Source organism: Lagenorhynchus albirostris, chromosome 16 (assembly GCF_949774975.1).
Source record: "Lagenorhynchus albirostris chromosome 16, mLagAlb1.1, whole genome shotgun sequence".
NCBI classification, from domain to species: domain Eukaryota; kingdom Metazoa; phylum Chordata; class Mammalia; order Artiodactyla; family Delphinidae; genus Lagenorhynchus; species Lagenorhynchus albirostris.
The window spans coordinates 10,386,176-10,408,963 of NC_083110.1; the positions used below are offsets into that span (position 1 = coordinate 10,386,176).

The following is a 22,788-nucleotide window of genomic DNA, read 5'->3' on the forward strand; positions in this document are numbered from 1 at the left end:
CACCAAGACTGAGTTCAAGGAGCTTACTGCCTATTTTTTTCTGGGAGCTTTGTGGTTTCAGATCTTACATTAAAGGCTTTCATTCATTCTGAGTTAATTTTTGTGTATGTGTCAAGATAGTGGTCCAGTTTCATTCCATTACATGTAGCTATCCAGTTTTCCCATCACCATTTACTGAAGAGGTGGTCCTTTCCCCATTGTATATTTTTAGTCATTTGTCATAAACTAGCTTAACATATATGCATGGGTTGATTTCTGTGTTCTCTATTTTGTTCCACTCATCTGTGTGTGTGTGTTTTTATGCCAATACCATACAGTTTTGATAACTATAGCTTTGTAATATAGTTTGGAATTAGGGAGTGTGATGCCCCCAACTTTGTTTTTCTTTCTCAAGATTTCTTTGGCTATTGGGTGAGTTTTTTGGTTCCATATAAATTTTAGGATTTTTTTGTTCTATTTCTGTGAAAAATGCCATTGGAATTTTGATAAGGATTGCATTAAATCTGTAGATTGCTTTGAGTAGCATGGACATTTAACAATATTGATTCTCCAATCCATGATGATGGAATATCTTGCCGTTTAGTTCTGCCTTTTTCAAATTCTTTCATTAATGTCTTATATGGTGTTATGGATATTGTTAATCTGAACTTGTGTGTGCATCATTTGAGGTGAAACAAATGACTAATTGGATATTCTAATTCAATTATTTCCCATGTCCTTGAGAACGAGATTTTCCAGTGTGGAAGAAAGGAGATACAGATGTCACAGAAGAGGTTAAGTAAAACCTTACAGTTCTCAGTTTGAATTGGCTGTATCTGCATAAACTACGAGAATATTTTTTCGTATATGTAATTACGTGTCTAGGGCTTTATCCATTTCTTCTAGGTTATCCAACACATTGGCATATAATTGTTCATAGTAGTCTCTTACAATTCTCTGTATTTCTGTAATGTCAGTTATTTCATTTTTGATTTCATTTATGAGTCCTCTCTTTTTCTTAGTGAGTCTAGCTAAAGGTTTGTCAATTTTGTTTATGTTTTCAAAAAAACTTAGATTTTTGAAATCTAAGATTTATTTTCTGCTATTGTTTTTTGTGGTCTCTCATTTGTTTCAGCTCTGACTTTGTTATTTCTTTCCTTCTCCTAACTTTGGGCTTAGTTTCTTCCTCTTTTTCTAGCTCCTTGAGATGTAAAGTTAGGTGGTTTGCTTGAACTCTTTCTATATTCTTAATATATGCATTTATTGCTGTAAAATTCCCTCTCAGAACTGGTTTTGAAGCATCCCAGAGGTTTTGGTTTGTTGTGTTCCCATTTCATTTGTTTCAATATATTTTTTGATTTCCCTTTGCTTTTTTTAATCCATTGGTTGTTCAGAGTGTGCTGTTTATTTCAATTTATTTTTAGATTATGCAGCTTTCTTCTTGTTGATTCCTAGCTTCATACCATTGTGGTAAAAAAAATACTTGATACAATTTCAATATTCTTAAATGTGTTAAGACTTATGTGGCCTTTCATATGATCTCTTCTGGAGAAAATCTGTGTGCGCTTGAGAAGAATATGTATTCTGCTGCTGTTGAATGGAATGTTCTATAAATATCTGTTAAGTCCATTTGGTCTAATGTATGGTTCAAGTCCAACTTTTCTTTATTTGTCTAGATGATCTAGCCTTGTTGAAAACAGGGTATTTAAGTCCCCTACTATTACTGCATTGTTGTGTATTTCTTCCTTCAGATCTGTTAGTATTTGCTTAATATATTTAGATGTTCTGATGTTGGGTGCATATATATTTGCAATTGTATCTTCTTGGTGAATTGACCCCTTTATCATTATGTAATTACCTTCTTCGTCTTGTTACCATTTTTGGCTTGTATAGCTATCCCTGCTTTCTTTTGGTGTCACCCTGCACTGAATTTATCTTTCCATTCCTTCACTTTGAGACCATATGTCCTTAAAGCTGATGTGAGTCTTTTGTAGGCTGCATATAATTAGGTCTTGTTTTTCTTATCAGTCCAGCTACTCTGCCTTTTGATTGGTGAAATCAATTCATCTACATTTAGAGCTATTATTGGTATGTAAGGAATTACTGAAATCATCTTATTAATTGCTTTCTGCTTGTTTTGTATGTCCACATATTCTTTTCCCCTCTTCTTGCCTACCTTTGTAAATTTGTGATTTTCTGTGGTGGAATCCTCTGTTTCCCATTTCTTCTTTTCTTTTGTGAATTTATTCTAGGTTTTTACATTATGGTTAACATGAGGCTCACATGAAATATCTCATAGATAATAAAGTCCATTTATAGCTGATAGTAACTTAACTTTGCCTACAAAAGCTTCACACTTTTACTCCCCCTTTTATATTTTTGATATCACTTTTTACCTCTTTATATTATATATATTCATTAGCACATAATAGCTATAATTATTTTTAATACTTCTTTCTTTTAAGCTTTATACTTTAGGTAAGTGGTTAACACACCATTCTTTTATAGAATTAGAGTTTTCTAAGTCTAATTGTATATTTATTTTCACCAATGTGTGTATACTTTACATTTTCATGTTTCTGGTTAGTGTCTTTTCATTTCACCTTGAAGAACTTCTTTCAGCAATTCTTCTAGGCATGTCTAGTGGTGATGAAACCCCTCAGCTTTTGTTTGTCTGGGAAAGTATTTCTCCTTCATATGTGAAGGATAACTTTGCTGGTTAGAAATCTTGGCTGGAGTATTTTTTCTTTCAATCCTGTGAATACAACTTTCCATTCTCTCCTGGTCTATAGAATTTCTACTGAGAAATTTGCTGCTAGCCTAATAGGGGTTCCTGGATAGGTTTGAATCTTTTTTTTCCCTCTGGCTGCTATTTGCATTCTCTCTTTATCTTTGAATTTGACAGTTTCATTATAATGTGTCTTGGAGAAGGTCTTTCTGAATTGAGAGAATAGTGTGAACTATTAGCTCATGATCTTGTATGTCCATATCTCTCCCCAGGTTTGGGAAGTTCTCAGCTATTATTTCTTTAAACTTTAGTTCCCCTTTTCCCTCTCTTTTCCTTCTGGAACCCAAGTTATTCCAATATTTGTACATTTGTAGAGTACCATCAATAATGTAGGCTTACTTCATTTTTTTTTCTTTTTTCTCTCCTGATTGGGTTATTTCAAAGTTCGTATTCTGAAGCTCACTTAGACTATCTTACATTTGGTCTGCTCTGATGTAGATACTCTCTACTGCATTTTCATTTTATTCATTAACTTCTTCAGCTCCAGAATTTCTGTTTTGTTTTCTTAAAGATTTCTGTCTCTGTGGTAAATATTTCATTTGGTTATGGTTTTTTTTCTGATACCATTGGATTGGCTTTCTGAGTTTTCTTGTAGCTTTTTGAGTTTACTCAAAACAGCTCTTTTGAGTTCTTTGTCAGCTCAATCACAGAATTCTTTGCTTTTGAGCCTGGTGTTTGGAGAATTATTGCTATCTTTGGGTGATGACATGTTTCCTTGATTTTTCATGTTCCTTGTAGTTTTGCATTGCTGCTTTCACATTTGACCTAGCAGACACCTTCTAAATTCTTTACTGTTTGCCTTCAGGTGAATTATACTGTACATCTGTGCTCAGTTTTTTTTAATATATCAGGGATTTTTTCCCCTGCCTTCGTATGGTTACATCTTCTCCGCTCTTCTTACCCTCTTGTGGAAGGATTCTTAAGTTTTTATGTCTCTTCTGAATTTTACCAGTCACCAAGCTGGCTACCACAAACCTCTTTTTTCTAGAAAATGGCACTATACGTCAAGTTTGTGGTTTTTTCTTTGCTCAAAGATCCTGGTCTTGGGACTTCCCTGGTGGCACAGTGGTTAAGAATCCGCTTACCAGTGCAGGGGACATGCGTTCAATCTGGGAAGATCCCACATGCCACAGAGCAGCTAAGCCTGTGTGCCACAACTGCTGAGCCTGCACTCTAGAGCCTGTGAGCCACAACTACTGAGCCCGCATGCTGCAATTACTGAAGCCCATGTGCCTAGAGCCCGTGCTTCGCAACAAGAGAAGCCACCGCAATGAGAAGCCCACACACCGCAACAAAGAGTAGCCCCTGCTCTCCACAACTAGAGAAAGCCCACGCAGAGCAATGAAGACCCAACTCAGCCAAAAAATTAAAAAAAAAAAAAAAAGATCCTGGTCTGTTTTCCTGATAGCACTCTGTTTACTGGACTTACTTTTGCCATTGTTCTTGGGAGCACGCACAAGGAGCTCGCTGCAGAGTGGTGGGAAGTGTGTTTTAGCACTTGGGGCATTGGTGGTGCCTGTGGACCCAGTGGGGAGATCCTCACTGAGGTACACCCACAAGCTCATGGGTGAACTTCCTGCTGAAATCTTTTTTTTTTTTTTTTTGCGGTACGTGGGCTTCTCACTGTTGTGGCCTCTCCCGTTGCGGAGCACAGGCTCCAGACGCGCAGGCTCAGCTGCCATGGCTCACGGGCCCAGCCACTCTGAGACATGTGGGATCTTCCCGGACCGGGGCACAAGCCCGTGTCCCCTGCATTGGCAGCGGACTCTGAACCGCTGCGCCACCAGGGAAGCCCCTGCTGAAATCTTGAGCACAGTCACAGGTACCACATCCATTAATGCCCTTTGATATTCTTATTTGGCTCTTTCCTGATACAATCCCTTCCCCCAGTCATGGAGTTCCTATTAGGATTTCATTTGAGATTGCTATGAATTTGTACATCAGCATGGAGAGAACTGATATTTTTATAACATTGAGACTTCCTATCTAGGAATTTGTTATATCCCTCATTATATTTTATAGTTTTTGTAAAGATTTTCATATTTTTCATGCTATTATTAGGTATACCTTTAAAATAATTTAATTTTCTGAAATTTTTTATATTGAACTAGTATCGAATTTCTAAAACTCTTATTTTGGATACTTTTCTCTGAATTTTCTGTGTATATGATTGTTTTACTATATTACTCTAAGAACTTTAGAAAAATGCTGAATAAGGTTGGAGATAGCAGGCATCCTTATTTTTGTCCTACTTTTAAGTTGAACACTGTCCATATTAACTATAATATTTGTTGTAGGTATTTGTAAAAATACTTTTTAAAAAAGGCAAACATATAGGCATGAAGAATACATAGTGGTTGCCAGAAGTTAAGAGTGCTGAGAGGTTTTTATTTCAAAAGGGTATGAAGCAGTTTGGGGGACAATAATGAAACAGTTCTGTATTTTGACTGAAGTGGTGGTTACACAGATCTATGCATGTGTCAGAACTCATAAAACTGTACCAAATAAAATCAACTTCTGTGTATATATATAAATTTTAAATTAAAAAAGTTAAATCTCAGTAAGTGATATCTTACATGTTTTACATAAACATATACATTTCTTTCAATTCTCATAATCAACTTCTCCAAACACGTATTATTCATTTGAATTTTCTTTTTTTATTATATTGCTGCTTAGTTCTGTAGCCCATTTTAAGTTTTTTCTTTCTATTGATTTAAAGATCTTATTAAGTAATACATCTTTTCTTTTATATAGTAAAAATATAATTTCCTGGTTTCTTTGCTTTTAATATCTTTTAAAAACTAGAACTGAGTTGTTCGCTATTTTTTATAATAAAATGTATCACATTAAATTTATGGGTTTCTTTGTGTCACAACTTCTCATCTCAATTTATTTTCTTTTACTAACTTAGTGGTTTACTTTAAACATTTCAAACCTTGAATCCATGTGAACTGTATCACATGTGATCTGTGGATATAAACTTTATTCCCAATTGTTAGGAATGACTTGATGTTTGGAATATTTCATTCTTTCCCTCATTGTTTTGAAATGCTACGTTTATTATACTACATTTTAAAAACATTCTTAATCATGGACGTTGTATTATCATGAAGCAGATGCCAAACTATTTTAATAACTGAGCAATTATTATATGTATTGATATTTCTTAGGCAGCTTTCTCCTTTTTGAAATGCTTTCTGGCTGTTAATTTAGGTTTATTTTTATTCCAGATGAAGTTGAGAATGCTTTTGTAAAGTACACAATACTTTAAAAAGTCACGGAGAAAAAAGTACATGCAAAAATTTGTTGAGATTCTTATTGGAATTTTGTCCAAAATTTTTGAATCTTTCTATGAAAGGGTATATCTCCCTTTATTCAAGTAATTTTAATGTCACAAATGAAAGAATGTTTATATAAATGTTTTCTTTTGGATTGTGTCTTATTTATCTACAGTTTTCATTTATTGCTTTCATGATTTTAATGAACTGGCTTTCTTGTCCGCCCCTCCTCCGCTTTTTAATTCCTGAACAAATCGCTGATGATGGCGCATAGTATTCTTTTATTAATGGGGTCTATTTCCCAGTATTAAAAAAAAGTGAAATTGACATACAGGTTCCCTTTCCTTGACAGCTCTGTGTGTAAATTTGCATTCTGGCTGCACAGAGAACTCAGCTGTAATCCGTAACTTTGGGGGGAGTCCCTGACCAGCTTAAAGTTTAGGGAACTTAAAACTCCAAACTTCCCACTGCTAGGTAAGGCTGCACTCTCAGCCAATCCCGAACCGCCAGTCGCGGAGGCTCAAGGGAAACAGACTTCTGACGTTTGGCGCAGACTGTCTGGCCCTGCGTGCGGGCCATCTGCGCATGCCTAGAGCCACCTTTGTGCACTTCCGCCTCTGTGCACTGCAGCCTTTACTTCTGTTTTCCTCAGGCCTTGCGTGGGAAGCGCGGTTCCCGGGCTGGCGGGTCTGTGCGCTCTTCTAGGGCCAGTGCTACACGACGAGGGAGAGGCGGGTGAGCCCGGGAGGGTTGGGTGAGGAGCCCTCGGTTTGGAGGGCGGGAGGGAGAAGGTCGGTGCCCGGTGGTGGGAAGGAGCTCCGCGGACCCCCGGGACGGCGGGAAGCTGGCGTCTCAGTCAGGAAAAGAAGCCGAAGCCCCTGCTTGACTAGCCCCAGCACTGAGCTGGCGCGGCTGTCTGAGAGGCCCCCTTTTTGAGGGCGCAGGAGGAGGGCTTAGTACGCATGCGTGACGGGTGCAGCGAGCCTCTCGGGGTAGGTGGGCGGTGCTGCGGGGAGAGCGCGCGAGGCTGAGTAATACAATAGTTAGCTTTGTACACATACCCATGCCTATGTTTCTCCATTTATGCTTTTTGGATTCCGAACTGCTCTTCAGTCATGTCCATCACTTCATCTTGATATACGTTGTCTCTCTGTTCTGCCTGCCCTAGCATTCAGGAAAGATCAAGAATTATCCAGTTTTTGTATCATGTGATAGAATTTCTGTCTTTTTGTTTCTGAAGATTAGTGCCTTGTTCAGATCAGTTAGTGGCAAAGACTAAAAGATCCGACTCCTAAGCCAGTACTGTTTACTTTTCCATATAACTAAAAGCAAGTTTTTTATGAAAGATCCTTTTGAGAAACAGCAACAAAGATAAATTAAAACACGGGTCTTAAAGCACTGCTTTTTATAGCTTTCTGTGGAGTCAGTAACCAAAGGTTTAGTAATATTAGTGGGGAAATTGATAAATAGCTTAGTTTTGAGTTTTATTATTTTTCTTTAGTCTTGAGTGTTTTTTTTTTAACAGCAGCTTTGGTGAAGAGTTAATGTTCCTTCATAATGTGTTTTTTAATTCGTCTTGACCAGTTTTATCATTTAAACTTTTTTTGTGAACACCAGGGGAGATTTAAACTGTTAAAATATCCTTAGGAGGTAAATACCTAACTCTGAACAATTTTATACCCAAGAGCTACCTGATTATATTAGAGTTTAGGTAGGTGGTCTTCTACCATCTGTCTCCCTGACTCTTCTGAAGGTCAAAGGGACATTGAGGTTTTTCCTTATCTAGTGGTGTGTTTAGCTTTATAGGGAAGGAGAATTCAGGAGCTGCCACACAGGCCAGATCTTTCATGACCCCAGTCCTCCTCTTCTAACCCAGCGTATCTTGAGAGTTGTCTACATTTTCCCAAGAACAGCAGAAAATGAATAAATCCCAGGTAAGTTTGTTCATTCATTCCTTTATTTAACAATGGATTTTGTGAGATTTGTAAGAGTCCATATGTTGAGATGGGAAATTAGTTATAGATAAAAATCAAACTTAATAGAAAATATAAAGTTCACAGATCTGTAGCAGGACCAAATTGGCTTACAGATATATACTAATCGTTATATAATGTATAGTTTCTAAGTTGACCTGCAGATACATTTCTGATGACCATGGCAGAAAGGGAGACACTGTATCTTGGATACAGTTTCCTATCAAGACATAAAGACATATCTTCTTACTGGAAGATATTCTTGGTGTTAACGTAGGGACACATAGTGAGTAACCTTCCAGGGACTCACATAGTAAGTAACCTTCCCTGAAATGAGTGCCTCAAACCATTCCTTACTGGGAGTAAAAGGGTCCAAGAGAGGGTTCAAATAATCAATTTTATGATAGTCTTATTAATTTTGGTATACAACTTGGTGTGTTTAGATTAATAAATGGCCTGCACGCCTATTACAAAATTACTTTATCTTAGCCCAGCTGTGTGTACAAGTCCTGCAGCAGATGGTTCAAAGTTAAATTCTCTGATAAATGTTTCTGAGCCTCTCAGTCAAATTTCATCCCATAGCATTGTGTCTTGGTTCTTCTCCACTTCAGAATCTGTTCAGGTCACCAGTGACTTAATTGTAGTTGCCTTCCTTGAACAACTGCTACATTACCCTACTGACTACCCTCTCCTGGAAAGTCTCCTTTGTCCACTTCTGATACCACTCTTCTGATGGCTTTTTCCTGGAGTCTTCCTCATTATGCCCCATAGTTCAGTTCCGAGTCTAGTTCCAAGTTCTACTAGTCTTCTTATTTTACCCCTGTATGTACATTGAAAAAATATATAGTTAGCTGAACAATACTGTATATTGTTTTGGGTGCTTTTACAAAATATGTAAATTATTTTAACATATGTATGATACACATTTTTCTCCCAATTCACTAATAATTTGAGATCTATCCGTATGTAGTTTATTTTATTCCTTTTAAAGTTATATTTTCCCATTCTAGGTATTTTATTGGTAGACATTTAGATAATTTCCATTTTTCAGTAATATAAACAGTGTTGCTATGAATATCCGTGTCATTCTCTCTGCACAAATACAAGTGTATCTCTAGACTCTAGAGCAGTGCTTCTCAAAGTGAGGTTCTTTGGCTAGAAGCAGCAGCAGCACCCGGAAACTTGTTTGAAATGCAGATTCTCATGCCCTATCTCAAACGTACTGGAAAAGAAATTCAGGGGTGAGGCTCAGCAGTCTGTTTTAACAAGGTGTTCATGTGATGCTGATACCTGCTGAGTTTAAGAATCACTGCTCTAGTGTTCTATGATTAATATTTTTGAGTTATAGGATATGAGGATTTCTAATTTTTCTATGTACCTTGTTATTCATTAGCAGACTACTTTTCTTCCCTCCTCACCAGGTATAAAAGTTATTTCCTCAGTAATGGGTGAAAAACTTCACTTTAATTTTGTGACTGATTACTGAGGTTGTGCAGTTTTCATAAATTTATGGCTTTTCAGGTTGTTTTCTTCCACTGAGTTTTGTAAGCATTCTGTATGTATTCTAAGTGTAATCTTTTGTTGTAATTGTTACTAATTATCTTTTCTTAGTATGTTTTTTGTCTTTTAATTTAATGGTATATTTTCTGTAACTTTTATATTATGATACAATCCTCCTGTGCTTTCTATTTATTTTTGGCTGCATTGGGTCTTTGCTGCAACACGCGGTCTTTCTCTAGTTGCAGGAAGCGGGGGCTACTCTTTGTTGAGGTGCACAGGCTTCTCTCAGTGGTGGCTTCTCTTGTTGCAGAGCAGGGGTTCTAGGCACACGGACTTCAGTAGTTGTGGCACGCAGGCTCAGTAGTTGTGGCTCGTGGGCTCTAGAGTTCAGGCTCTGTAGTTGTGGCTCACGGGCTTAGCTGCTCCGCGGCGTGTGAGATCTTCCAGGATCAGGGCTTGAACCTGTGTCCCCTGCATTGGCAGGCAGACTTTTTTTTAATTAATTAATTAATTAGTTAATTATTGCCTGCATTGGGTCTTCGTTACTGCACGAGGGTTTTCTCTAGTTGCGGTGAGCGGGGGCTACTCTCCGTTGTGGTGTGCAGGCTTCTCATTGCGGTGGCTTCTCCTGTGGAGCACGGGCTCTGGTTCACATGTTTCAGTAGCTGTGGCACATGGACTCAGTAGTTGTGGCTCGCAGGCTCTAGAGCACAGCCTCAGTAGTTGTAGCACACGGGCTTAGTTGCTCAGTGGCATGTGGGATCTTCCTGGACCAGGACTCAAACCCATGTCCCCTGCTTTGGCAGGGGGACTGTTGTGGCCTCTCCCGTTGCAGAGCACAGGCTCCGGACGCGCAGGCTCAGTGTCCATGGCTCACGGGCCTAGCCACTCCGCGCCATGTGGGGTCTTCCCAGACCGGGGCACGAACCCATGTCCCCTGCATCGGCAGGCGGACTCTCAACCACTGCGCCACCAGGGAAGCCCTGGCAGGGGGATTCTTAAGCCCTGTGCCACCAGGGAAGTCCCTGCTTTCTATTTTTCATTCTGTTTTCCTTAGCCCAAGGGCCTAATGAAATTTTTCTTTATTTTGTCTAAAAATACCAAGCATGATTTTTGTCTAAAAATACCAACTATGTTTTTAAAAAAATTTTTTTTTTAAAAAATAGTATCTTAATCCATCTGGAGTTTTAAAAATATATATGTGTGTATATTTGTGTGTGTGTATGTATGTATGTATATATATATGTAATGTGATTAAAGGACCTAATTTTATTTTGTCTGTCTGTGAAGAATCAGCACAATAAAAGGATAACACTTCCTGACCAAGCACCAACAAAACAGATTTGAGTGGGAGTGCCTGCCATATTTCTTCATTACGCATGCTGCTGTCTTGGACTGGGTAGATTTTGTCATATTCACAAAGTATTCACTGAGTCTTATTAAGAATGAGAGTTTAATTTCTCCAAATGCTTTCTTAACATTTTATGGGGGATATTTCCACATCTCGTAATAACTAATCTTTGTGTTTTGAAACAAGGCCCACTAGGTCATAAAGCATTATTCTTTTAATGATCTGCATAATTCTCTTCATCAGTATTTTTTCCATAAACTTGTCTATAGTATTATTTTTATTTTTGTGTGTGTGTGTGTGGTACGCGGGCTTCTCACTGTTGTGGCCTCTCCCGTTGCGGAGCACAGGCTCCGGATGCGCAGGCTCAGCGGCCATGGCTCACGGGCCCAGCCGCTCCACAGCATGTGGGATCTTCCCGGACCAGGGTACGAACCCGTGTCCCCTGCATCGGCAGGCAGACTCTCAACCACTGCGCCACCAGGGAAGCCCTGTATTATTATTTTTAAAATAATCTGTTGCTTTTTATTTCTAACAGTTTTTCATTTGTGACTTTTATTACAGATATGTATTTATTAGTCTTTCAAGGAACCAGCTTTTGGCTTCATTGATCTATAATTTTCATTAGCTTCTACTTTTACCTTTATTCCTTGCTTCAGCTGTCTTGGTTATAGGCTATTTTTTCCAACTTTTTGTTGAAGATGAGTTTATTTTAAAGCTTTTAAGTGTATGCATTTAAAGATGTAATTACCCTCTGTGTACCATTTTAACTACAAAATCCAGGTATCAATATGTAGTGCTTTTTTTTTTTTATGCAGGCTTCAGTTTCTATTTTCATGCCTTCTTTGATCAATAAATTAAAGTGTATCTTAGTTTTTAATAAATCTTATTTGTATATGTATAGCAGGTTTATAGAAAAGTAACAGATCTTAACTATATCTTAACTATAGAACTCAATGAATTATTACAAATCCATTTCCCATGTACTGTACTTTTCAAGGGACTGTACTGTAAGATTAAAAATGTTTTCTTTATTTTTTGTGTTTGTTTTTTTATGTATTATTTGTGTGAAAAGTATTATAAACCTATTACAGTACAGTACTATATAGCCGATTGTGTTAGTTGGGTACCTAGGCTATCTTTGTTGGACTTAGAAACAAATTGGACTTACGAACGTGCTCTCAGAACAGAACTCGTTCATATGTAGGGGACTTAGTGTACTTCTCTTCTTGGAGAATCATCTTTGCTCATTTAATTCTTTTGGCCCTCAGTGTTACCTTATCTCATATAAATATAGCCAAACCTACTTTTATTTTACTTATATTTTTTGCAGCATGTTTGATTTTTTGCCCGTCATTTTATTTGCAAATTTTCATGTTCTTTTCTTACAAATAACCTGTGGCAGGTTTTGTTTTTCAAGTCAGGTATGTCTGTCATCGATAAGAAATTTAGCACATTCATATGCCATCTTATAGCTTAGTTGCTGTCTTTGCTATTTAGGTTAATACATAACCTAAATATATACATAATACATAACCTAAATATAAAGTACAAAAAAAATAACCTAAATATAAATAACAAAAAAAATTTTTTTATGTTCTTTATATTATATTTTTTGTCATACTTTCTGGTTCTTTATGCACTGCTAGTCACATTTATTTTCTTTTTTTCTAATTTGGTAGATTGCTGCTTTTTGGTTCTGATTACCAACACATTAGTAATTGTTGTAATTGAATCTGTATTTCTTTATTAACATATGTATGTTAAATAGTACTTTCTCATCAAGATCTTTTGATTGTCCATTGCTTGTCTTTCATCCAAGCTGGAGAAGAACTTCAGAAAAATTTTGTATTTCCACATCACTCCTAAAAAAGTGCCTTGGTTTTGTTTTGATATTTCATACTTTTTTGTTTCAGGCTATTCGTTTCGTGAACAGTGTATCAGTTTTATTTCAGAGACTTTCAGTCAAACGGATGTTATAAATTCCAAAAAAATCTGTATTTTTTTTCCTCAGTTCATTGAAGTAAAGTGTACATAACTTAAGTGTCAAACTTAAGTATCCCATGAGATTCCCTGGTGCTCCAAGTTCCTCATTATTCTGACTTCTGTTATTGTTGATTACTTTTGCTTCTATGTCTGGTTTTCACTCGATATAGTTTCTGTGAGATTCATTTCTTTTGCTAAGTATATCTATTTCTTTTTATTGCTGTATAGTATTCCACTATATGACTCTGCTACCGTTTATTTCTCCATTGTATTGGTGGGCATTTGGGCTCTCTCTAGGTTTTGGCTATTAAAAACAAAACTTCTGTGAACATTTTCTACAGGCCTTTGGTTAAGAAAAACACACATGTTGGGTGTATAACTAGGGGAGGAATTACTATATATAGCTTGAGAAGAAATTCCCAAATGTTTTTTCAACGTGTATATGTTTACTTATACTCCCACTAGCAAGGTATGAAGGTTTCAGTTGCTTCATGTTCTTGCCAATATCTCCATTTGGTGTTTTCTGACGTTTTCGTTTTAGACATCTAAGTGTGTATAGTGGTATGTCATTGTGGTTATCATGTGAGAGTAAGATAGGGTGTAGGCAGTAGATAGGGGCATGAGGGAACTTCTGGATTTAAGGTAAAGTTTTGTTTCTTGACCTGGATTCTGGTTAAGTGGGTGTGTTCACTGTGAAAATTCATTGAGCCATTTGTACACTTAAGTACACTTGTGCATTGTTTTTGTATATATATTGTACTTCAATAAAACTTACAAAAATCACAAAGAGGTGACAATGACAAATTAAGTTATCTAAAGAAGTCTGAAGAATAACATTAAGCTAAAACCAGGAGTCAGAATAAGTTTACTTGTTTTATACATGGGGATTAGGTCAACAAATATAATTGTATCAACAAATATAATTATACCAATAAATATAATTATATCAAGAAATGTAATTGTACATATTTCAAGTGTACAATGTGATGATATGATACGCATATATATTGTGGGATGATAACCAGGATCAAGATAATTGACACATCCATCACCTCACATAGTTAACTCTTTTTTTTGACAGAATGCTTGAGATATACTCTCAGAAAATTTCAAGTATACAATACTGTATAATTAATTATAGTCACTGTACTGTACATTAGATCCTCTGAAGTTATAATAACTGAAATTTTATACCTTTTGACTTACATCATTCCATTTCCCCATTCCCCCAGCCCTTAGCAACCCCCGGCAACCCCCATTTCATTCTCTTTCTATGAAATTGGCTTTTATTGTTGTTTTTGTTGTTATTTTTAGATTCCACATATAAGTGCTACCAGTAGTATTTTTCTTTCATTGTCTGACTTATTTCACATAGCATAAGTCCAGCCACATTGTTTCCAGTGGCAGAATTTCCATCTTTTTGTCGCTGAATAGTATTCCATTGTATATATCCATTACATTTTCATTATTCATTCATATGTTGATGGACCACTTAGGCTGTTTCCATGTTTTGGCTATTGTAAATAATGCTGCAGTTGACATGAGGGTGCAGATATCTCTTTGGGATAGTGATTTTGTTTCTTTTGGTTTTATACCCAGAAGTGGAATTGCTGGATCATATAGTAGTTCTATTTTAAATTTTTTGAGGAGCCACTATAGTGTCCTCCATAGTGGCTGCATCAGTTTACATTCCTACCAGTCCTACCAGCAGTGCACAAGGCTTCCCTTTTCTCTACATCCTTGCCAGCATTTGTTATTTCTTGTCTTTCTGATAATAGCCATTTTAAGGTGTGAGGTGATATCTCCTTGTGATTTTGTTTGCATTTGATGATTAGTGATGTTGAACACCTGTTCATATACATGTTAGCCATTCATATGTCTTTGGAAAAATGCTTATTGAGGTCCTTTAACCATTTTTCAATTAAATTATTTGCTTTTTTGCTTTTGAGTTGTATGAATTCTTTATAGATTTTGGATATTAACCCATTATCAGAAAAATGTTTTAGTATTTTCTCCCTTTCTGTAGGTTGCCTTTTCAGTTTCTTGATTGTTTCCTTTGCTGTGCAGAGGCTCTTACGTTTGATGTAGTTCTACTAGTTTATTTTAGCTTTTGCTGCCTGTGCTTTTGGTGTCTTATCCAAGAATCATTGCCAAGAACCATGTCAAGGAGCTTCTTCTCTATGTTTTCTTCAGGGGTTTTAATGTATCAGGTCTTATGTATAAGTCTTTGATCTATTTCAAGTTAATTGTTGTGAGTGGTATAAGATCAGGGTCCAGTTTTATTCTTTTGCATGTGGATATCTATTTTCCCCAACACCAGTTACTGCAGAGACTGTCCTTTTCCCATTGTGTATTATTGGCACCCTGTCAAAAATCAGTTGACTACGTAAGTGTGGGTTTATGTCTGGGCTCTTTGTTCCACTTGATCACAGCTATTTTTATCACAGATAAGTCTCTCTTTCCCTGAAATTAATATTCACTTAATGTAACTTAATTGGTTCTTTATTCATTCTTCCAGAAACCATTTATGAATATTTATTATGTGTCCTAATGTGTGCCAGAAGCTGAGGATTCTAAGAAGAATGAAATATGTAACTCCTTATAAGGAGAAACTCTTAGAATTATGTAGGGCATTAAAACAAACACATAATTTTTGTATCGTTACAAGTCCTACAATAGAGATGTAAACAAAATCCTGTTTTGTTTTCCTTAGGATTTTTTTCTGGTCAAAAAAAAAAAGAAAGAAAAAGTGGGACTTTCAAGCTTAAGATAACTGTTTTTTACATTGAGTGATTTAACCTATTTTCATTTATTGTTGTTTGGTTTTAGTCCTTCCATCCCACGGTATATTTATTTGTACTTTTTCTTGTTGGTTGTTCATTACATGTTTTATTCTGTTTTATTTTTTCAACACTAAGCTTACGATGCAATATTCTGTTTTAACGTAAGATACCTAAATTTTATCATCTTTCTCCACCTTACGTCTTCATAAACTTATGTTACTTTACTTCTCATTCAGTGTACTCTCCCTCTTCAGATATTTAAGGAATCTCAGTCTTGGTACTCATGATATGTATCTGCATCAACAGATAAAAAGATTTTATTTACATGTTCTTTATTAGCAGCATAAGAAAATGTCACAGCTTCATATCTTTCCTTTCAGAAGGTATAAATTATCCATCCTGTTGCAAACTCCTACAGCTGCTGGCTGTCACTTTACTAGCATCTTGTTATTGCTGCTTTTATGAATTCATTCACCATTTCATATATGCCATTTTCCTCCTTGTTTGCATTCTGATTTTTTTGGTTTTGTTTTTTGCTATGTCATGATTCAGTAAAGTGTGTAAGGTGCATTCATCGTAACTGTATGGTGCTTTTTTTTTTTTTTTTGCGGTACGCGGGCCTCTCTCTGCTGTGGCCTCTCCCGTTGCAGAGCACAGGCTCCAGACGCGCAGGCTCAGCGGCCATGGCTCACGGGCCCAGCTGCTCCGCGGCATGTGGGATCTTCCCGGACCGGGTCACGAACCCGTGTCCCCTGCATCGGCAGGCGGACTCTCAACCACTGCGCCACCAGGGAAGCCCTGTATACTGCTTTTTAAAAAACAACAACAACACATATATGTCCTAGTAACTACCAACTAGGTCAAGATATTTAATATTTCCACCACCCTTTCAGGTTCCTTTCCAATCTTTTAACAACTTCCCTTCCCTTATGTGGCACTGTTCTATCATTATTTGTTAATGTTGCCTGTTATTGAAACTTAGATGTATAGAATTAGTGTGTACACTTTCATATGAGGGTTTTTTCATTCAATATATGTTAGATTCACCCATGTTGCTGCCTGTACCAGTAGTTTATTCCTTGTATTACTGCATAGTGTTCCACTACATGAAAATACTACAATTTACTTACCCATTTTCCTTTTGAGAGGAATTTTTTCTTTTTATATCTAGTAGCTTTTTAGTTATAAAATTTTGTATTTTTTTAGTTTTTACTCTAGATATTACAGTTTGTGTTTGTGATGTTGTTATATGTAATGAATATTTATTTGGGTGTTCCTCCAGGATTCCTTAACTTAGTTCCTAAAACTCTAATAATATCCCTAAGAGCTGTAAGGGCATCTGTTGTTATAATATGTAGTTTTTGTTCCCAGTTCCTGAAGTAGCTTTAGAGAAATTAAGGTGGAATTGGTGTCTTTTGCTGTTCATAACAAGCTGCTTTCAACCACACCTGAGTTTGTGTTAATGAGGTGACTTTTGGAATGCCTCTAAGAATGAGGTACGGGTACCAGGAACACTAACCATGTGATTAGAGGGTTGGAACTCTCTGAGGAGGGGTGAGGGGCTGGAGGCTGAATTAGTTGCTAATGACCTGTGCTTTAATCAATCATGACTATATAATGAAACCTCCATAAAAATCCTTGAATTTATGGGATTCAGAGAGTTTCCAGGTTGTTGAACATGTGGAGGTACTGGGAGGGTGGCGAGCTCTGAGAGGGCATGGAAGTTCTGTATCCTTTTACCCATTCTTGCTTTGTGTACCTCTTCCTTCTGGGTGTTCCTGAGTTGTATCCTTTTATAATAAACTATTAATCTAGTAAGTAAATCATTTTTCTGTGTTCTGTGAGCCACTCTGTCAAATTATTGAACCAAAAGAGGAAGGTGTGGGAACCTTAATTTATATCCATTGGTGAGATGTACACGTGACAATCTGCATTTTCAATTCGTGTCTGAAGTGGGAGTGGTGTTGTGGGACTGAGTCTGGGATCTGACGCTATAGTGTCAGAGTTGAGTTAATTCCTTGGAGTGGGAAAAACTCCCACAAATTTGGTGACCTGAGTAAAACAGAGGAATTGAGCTTTTCCTCTACAGTTTTCTTATTTTTGCCTACTGTAATAGTGCTTTTACCACTCGACAGACAATACAAGAATCTTAAAACAGTTTAAGTATCCTTTTACTAGTGTTTTGCTGTATTTTACTTTTGTGTTTGTCACAGATTCCAGAAGACATTACTTGTTGCTTTAAAGTCCATTTTGTTTTATTTATTACTTCCCGAAGCTTTGTGCTTCCATCAGGTATCATTTTCCATAACTGTAGTATTTCTTGTCTGTGTGTACTGTTGATAACTTTTTCAACCCTTATATGGAAAATATATTCATTTTAGAAGAATATTTTTGCTGGATTTGGAATTTTCTAGTGGCATTTTTCCTAGCTGCTTAAAATGACATTCCATTTTTGTTTTCTTATTTGCAAATGGCCTATTCAAATTTTTACCCAGTGTCTTCTCATTTTCATAGTTTCTGTTGAAGGGTTTGCTGTCAGTTTAGTTACCAAGATGACTTGCCTTTTTTTCCCCTCGTTAATTTATAAAGTGTCTTTCTTTATTAGGGATAGAACTTCTTTGTCAGGTATATGTATTCCAAATGCCTTCTCCCACTCTGTTGAATTTTTATTCTCTTTCTGTCTTTTGATAAGGGTAGGTTCTTAATATTATAGTATTATTATATAATTTGTGTCCCGTTTAAGAAATCTTGGCCTATCCTGAGGTCATGAAGGTATTTCTTATGGCATTTTCCAAAATTTTTATTGTTTTACTTTTCAAGTTTAGGTCTATATACCGTCTAAAATACATTTCTCTTTACACTTAAGGTAGCAATAAATGTTCATTATATCAGTAATTAAACTAGCATCACTTATTGAAATGATTGTCCTTCTGTTACCCTTGTCATAAATCAAGTGACATATATGTGTGGGTCTGTTTTTGGCCTCTTCTTCCATTCTGTTGATATGCAAATTCTTATGCTGGTATCACACTGTTTTAATTATGGTATATTGATAATTATACATGATAAATGATACTTTCTGGCTTAATTTTTTTTCAATATTGTTTTGTTGATTTTCACATATTTCACAATTAGCTTGTCTGAGATTTTGTTTGAAATTGCTATGAATTTGTACATCAGCATGGAAAGAATTGATATTTTTTATAATATAATATTTTATAATATTGAGCCTGCCTATCCACGAATTTGTTACATTCCTCCATTTATTTGGGTCTTTTTATTTTCCTTCATTTTATTTTTTGTAAAGATTTTCGTATTTTTCTTGCTATTGTGAGTTGTACCTTTAAAAAATTTAATTTTCTGAAATTTGCTATACTGAACTTGTATCTAATTTCTAAAACTTTTATTTTGGATACTTTTTTTTGGATTTTCTGTGTACTTGATTGTTATACTATATTACTCAAAGAACTTCAGAAAAATGTTGAATAAAATTGGAGATAGTAGGTGTCTTTATCTTGCTCCTGATTTTAAGTGGGACACTTTCCATATTTTACCATTAAGTGTGATACTTGCTGGAGGTATTTGTAAAAATCCTTTATCACATTGAGAAAATTCCTTTCTATTTCTAGTTTGCCAAGAGGTTTTTTTTTTTTTTTAATCCTGCTTTTCTGTATTTACTGAGTTGGTCATATCATCATTTCTTAGGTTTAAAAACTATTCTTTCTTGTAATTCTACCTTTTAGAAAATTCCATCGTGGCCTTCATAACCTGTTCTTTTTCTGTAAGCTAGTTAAAAAGTGATTTTCCCTCAGCTTCCAGTCTTTATTTTCAATCTTAATTTTCTGAGAGCCTTCTGATTCATTCTTGATGACTTCAGACACTACTAAACTATTAATGTCTACCAAGTCCTTATTTTCATTCTACACCTCCAGTATTACAGTTTAAATTTATTATAGTTAAGAAATACTTTGCTAAAGTACAGTGCCCAATCTATTTTCTTCTAATGTTGCTGGCTTGCTTTGTGACTCTAGTATCTGTACAGCTGTTCATGCACATACCCTGAGAAAACATTTCCTTTTCTGTCCGTGAATTGCTGATCACATTCTGTTGCTATCTCCTTTTTTTAATTATTATTTTTTTTTTTTGCGGTATGCGGGCCTCTCACTGTTGTGGCCTCTCCCATTGCGGAGCACAGGTTCCAGATGCGCAGGCTCAGCAGCCATGGCTCACGAGTCTAGCCGCCCTGTGGCATGTGGGATCTTCCCGGATCGGGGCACGAACCCATGTCCCCTGCATCGGCAGGTGGACTCTCAACCACTATGCCACCAGGGAAGCCCTCTATCTCCTTTTATCAGTGCTCTACTTGCATCCCAGTTTCTGCTTTAGTAGTTTACGTAAATGGTGTTGTTTTGTCCTTTAGCTTTCCCTTCCCATTTTTAAAAAAGAGAATTGGTTCTGATATAAAAACCTGGTCACATACTTTCAGTATACCCTTGAATCTCTTCTTTGGCTCCTCTTTCTCTGCAGCAGTGATCCCTCAAGTAGAGGCATGAATTCTGGATGATATCAAAAACAATACAATTGAATATCTTCTTTTATATGTTCTACAGACATTTCAAGTTCAGTAGGTCCAAAATCTTTCCTGTCTCATTTTCTACACATCCTAATTATTGTCTCTGAATTGAAGGATTGGAACCTAGAATATGTATTGTAGTGAAATAAAATATTAGACTTTTTTTACATTTTAAGTCTAAGAATAGAACTAAAGTTCATAATTTATTGTTAGTTTATTTCTATAATTTATAAATATAAACTTCTATAGTGTTCAAAAATATTCTTTAACATGGAAAGTTATCACAAACTTTGGAGACTATTGGTCTGAAGTTACTCTGTAATCTGTTCCTTGAATACATCCATGGCCCTTTTTCTTATCTCAACTCCTCCTCTGCTGTTTGCCTTTTTGCTCATTTCCTGAAGATGTTAGAGGGCCACTGCCTTTGCCTGTGCCCTGGCCTTGTGTTCATGAAGAACACAGTGTTACTCTTTATCCAACAGCTGTTCTTCCTCAGTGAAGCTCAAAATAGAACTAGTTTTGCTTCTCATTTAATCTATTATATGTGTACTTTAACAATAGTGCTTGTAACATATTACTGCAAGTTTTCTTACCAGATTATATGCTTCTTGAATACAGGATGATTTTTAGTAATCTTAGTATTTCCAAGGACTAGCATAGTTCCAGATCCATTGTGCGGGCTTGATAATTAATGCAATGGCAGAATATTTCTACTCTGATTTCTCTTCTTCTCCCAGAGTATAAAGCAAAAGAAACATTCTGCAAACCAATTTGGTAATCTGTAAACAGTAATCATGGTAAGGATTTGTTTCCATACATCTTTTTCCATGTCACCTTAATTCTGAACATTTCAGATTGAACAGAAATTCCAGGGATCGGTATCATTTACGGATGTGACTGTGGGCTTCACCCAAGAGGAGTGGCAGCACCTGGACCCAACTCAGAGGTCCCTTTACAGAGATGTGATGCTGGAGAACTACAGTAACCTTGTCTCAGTGGGTAAGGTCTGTTTATTATGTAATTCTAAATGGCATTTAAAATTTTTCTTTTAAACCCTAATTCTCAATTAGGGTTAGATTAAATTATTAGATCCTCATGGTGGGATTAATGCACTTACAAAAACAGGAGGAGAAAAGGGATCTTTCTGCGTTCTCTACCATGTGAGGACACAGCAAAAAGATAGCTATCTGCAAACCAGGAAGAGAGGCCTCACCAGATTCTGACCATGCTGGCACCTTGATCTCAGATTTCTCAGCCTCCAGGCTGTGAGAAATAAATTTCTGTTGTTTAAGTCTCCTGGTCTGTGGTATTCTGTTATAACAGCCCGAACTGACTAAGGCATCAAGTAATAATAAATGCATGAGAATCTTAAATCAGACCCTCATCCTGGCCACAAATTTATAATGAAAAAAAATGCCTTTAATTAAGAAACATATGGACATTCTGTAGAGTTTAATGATATTTAAGATTGGAAGTCAGGAGTTAATGTTTATTGGTCACTTTTGGGCACCAGGAAGACATTTGTATTTACTTCTCCAAGGAAATGTTCAGTGGCACTTTCATTGACCAGCTCTAGAAGCTTCCTCCTCTTTCAGAGTCCCTGAAGTCTAGGCCACCCGGTCCAAGTCCTAAATTATTTCATTTTGACAGGGTATTGTGTTACCAAACCAGAGGTGATCTTCAGGCTGGAGCAAGGAGAGGAGCCATGGATACTGGAGGAAGAATTCCCAAGACAGAGCTTCCCAGGTGAGTTAATGTGTACTGAACAAATGAACATCAGGGAATTTATTAGTCCAGAGGTTGACAACTTTAAAATATTTTTTGAAGAATATCACATTAGAGAGTCTAATCCTTATAAGTGACTTAAAATACTGGTATTTTGAAGGCTTCCCTGGTGGCGCAGTGGTTGAGAGTCCGCCTGCCGATGCAGGGGACATGGGTTCGTGCCCTGGTCCAGGAAGATCCCACATGCCGCGGAGCGGCTGGGCCCGTGAGCCATGGCCACTGAGCCTGCGCATCCGGAGCCTGTGCTCCGCAACGGGAGAGGCCACAACAATGAGAGGCCCGCATACCGCAAAAAAAAAAACAAAACAAACAAAAATACTGATATTTTGAATCACACCTCCAGATACCACTGTTACAAAAAATGTTCTCCTTTTGATTCACTTTTTGAATAGTCATCATTCTTAAATTTGTCAGTAGTCGAGTTTTTGCCCATCTCATCTTTACTCGTTTTTCTTGGTTACTCTATGATTCTCAAAGCAATTTCAGTTGCCTGCCTTACTACCTCCATTGCTCTGCATTCCTGTTGTTATTGGCCATTTTTTGACTTAAATAATTTTTGAGTACCTGCTATACTGTAAGAGCTGAGTGTAGTGTAAAAAAAATAATGTTTTAATGAGTTTATAGAAGTAATGTTGTTAATGGCCACAGGTATGTGAAAAGGTGCTCAACATCACTAATCATTAGGGAAATGCACATCAAAACCACAATGAGATATCACATCACACCAGTTAGAATGGTTAGCATCAAGAAAACAAGAGTTAAGATGTGTTGGCAAGGCTGTGGAGAAAAGCG

General features: G+C 36.6%; 1 protein-coding gene across 3 annotated transcripts in view; it reads left to right on the plus strand.

Moving 5' to 3' along the window:
* The first annotated feature begins 6,644 nt into the window (after nt 1-6,644).
* Nucleotides 6,645-22,788, plus strand: part of ZNF33B (zinc finger protein 33B) — a 29,982-nt gene continuing 13,838 nt past the window's right edge. For all 3 annotated transcript variants that reach the window (XM_060126968.1, XM_060126969.1, XM_060126967.1), the window contains exons 1-4: nt 6,645-6,783; nt 7,847-7,982; nt 21,066-21,210; nt 21,862-21,957. In XM_060126968.1, the coding sequence (XP_059982951.1) occupies nt 7,968-7,982; nt 21,066-21,210; nt 21,862-21,957 (256 nt within the window). In that variant the 5' untranslated portion in view covers nt 6,645-6,783; nt 7,847-7,967. The remainder of the gene's footprint in view (nt 6,784-7,846; nt 7,983-21,065; nt 21,211-21,861; nt 21,958-22,788) is intronic.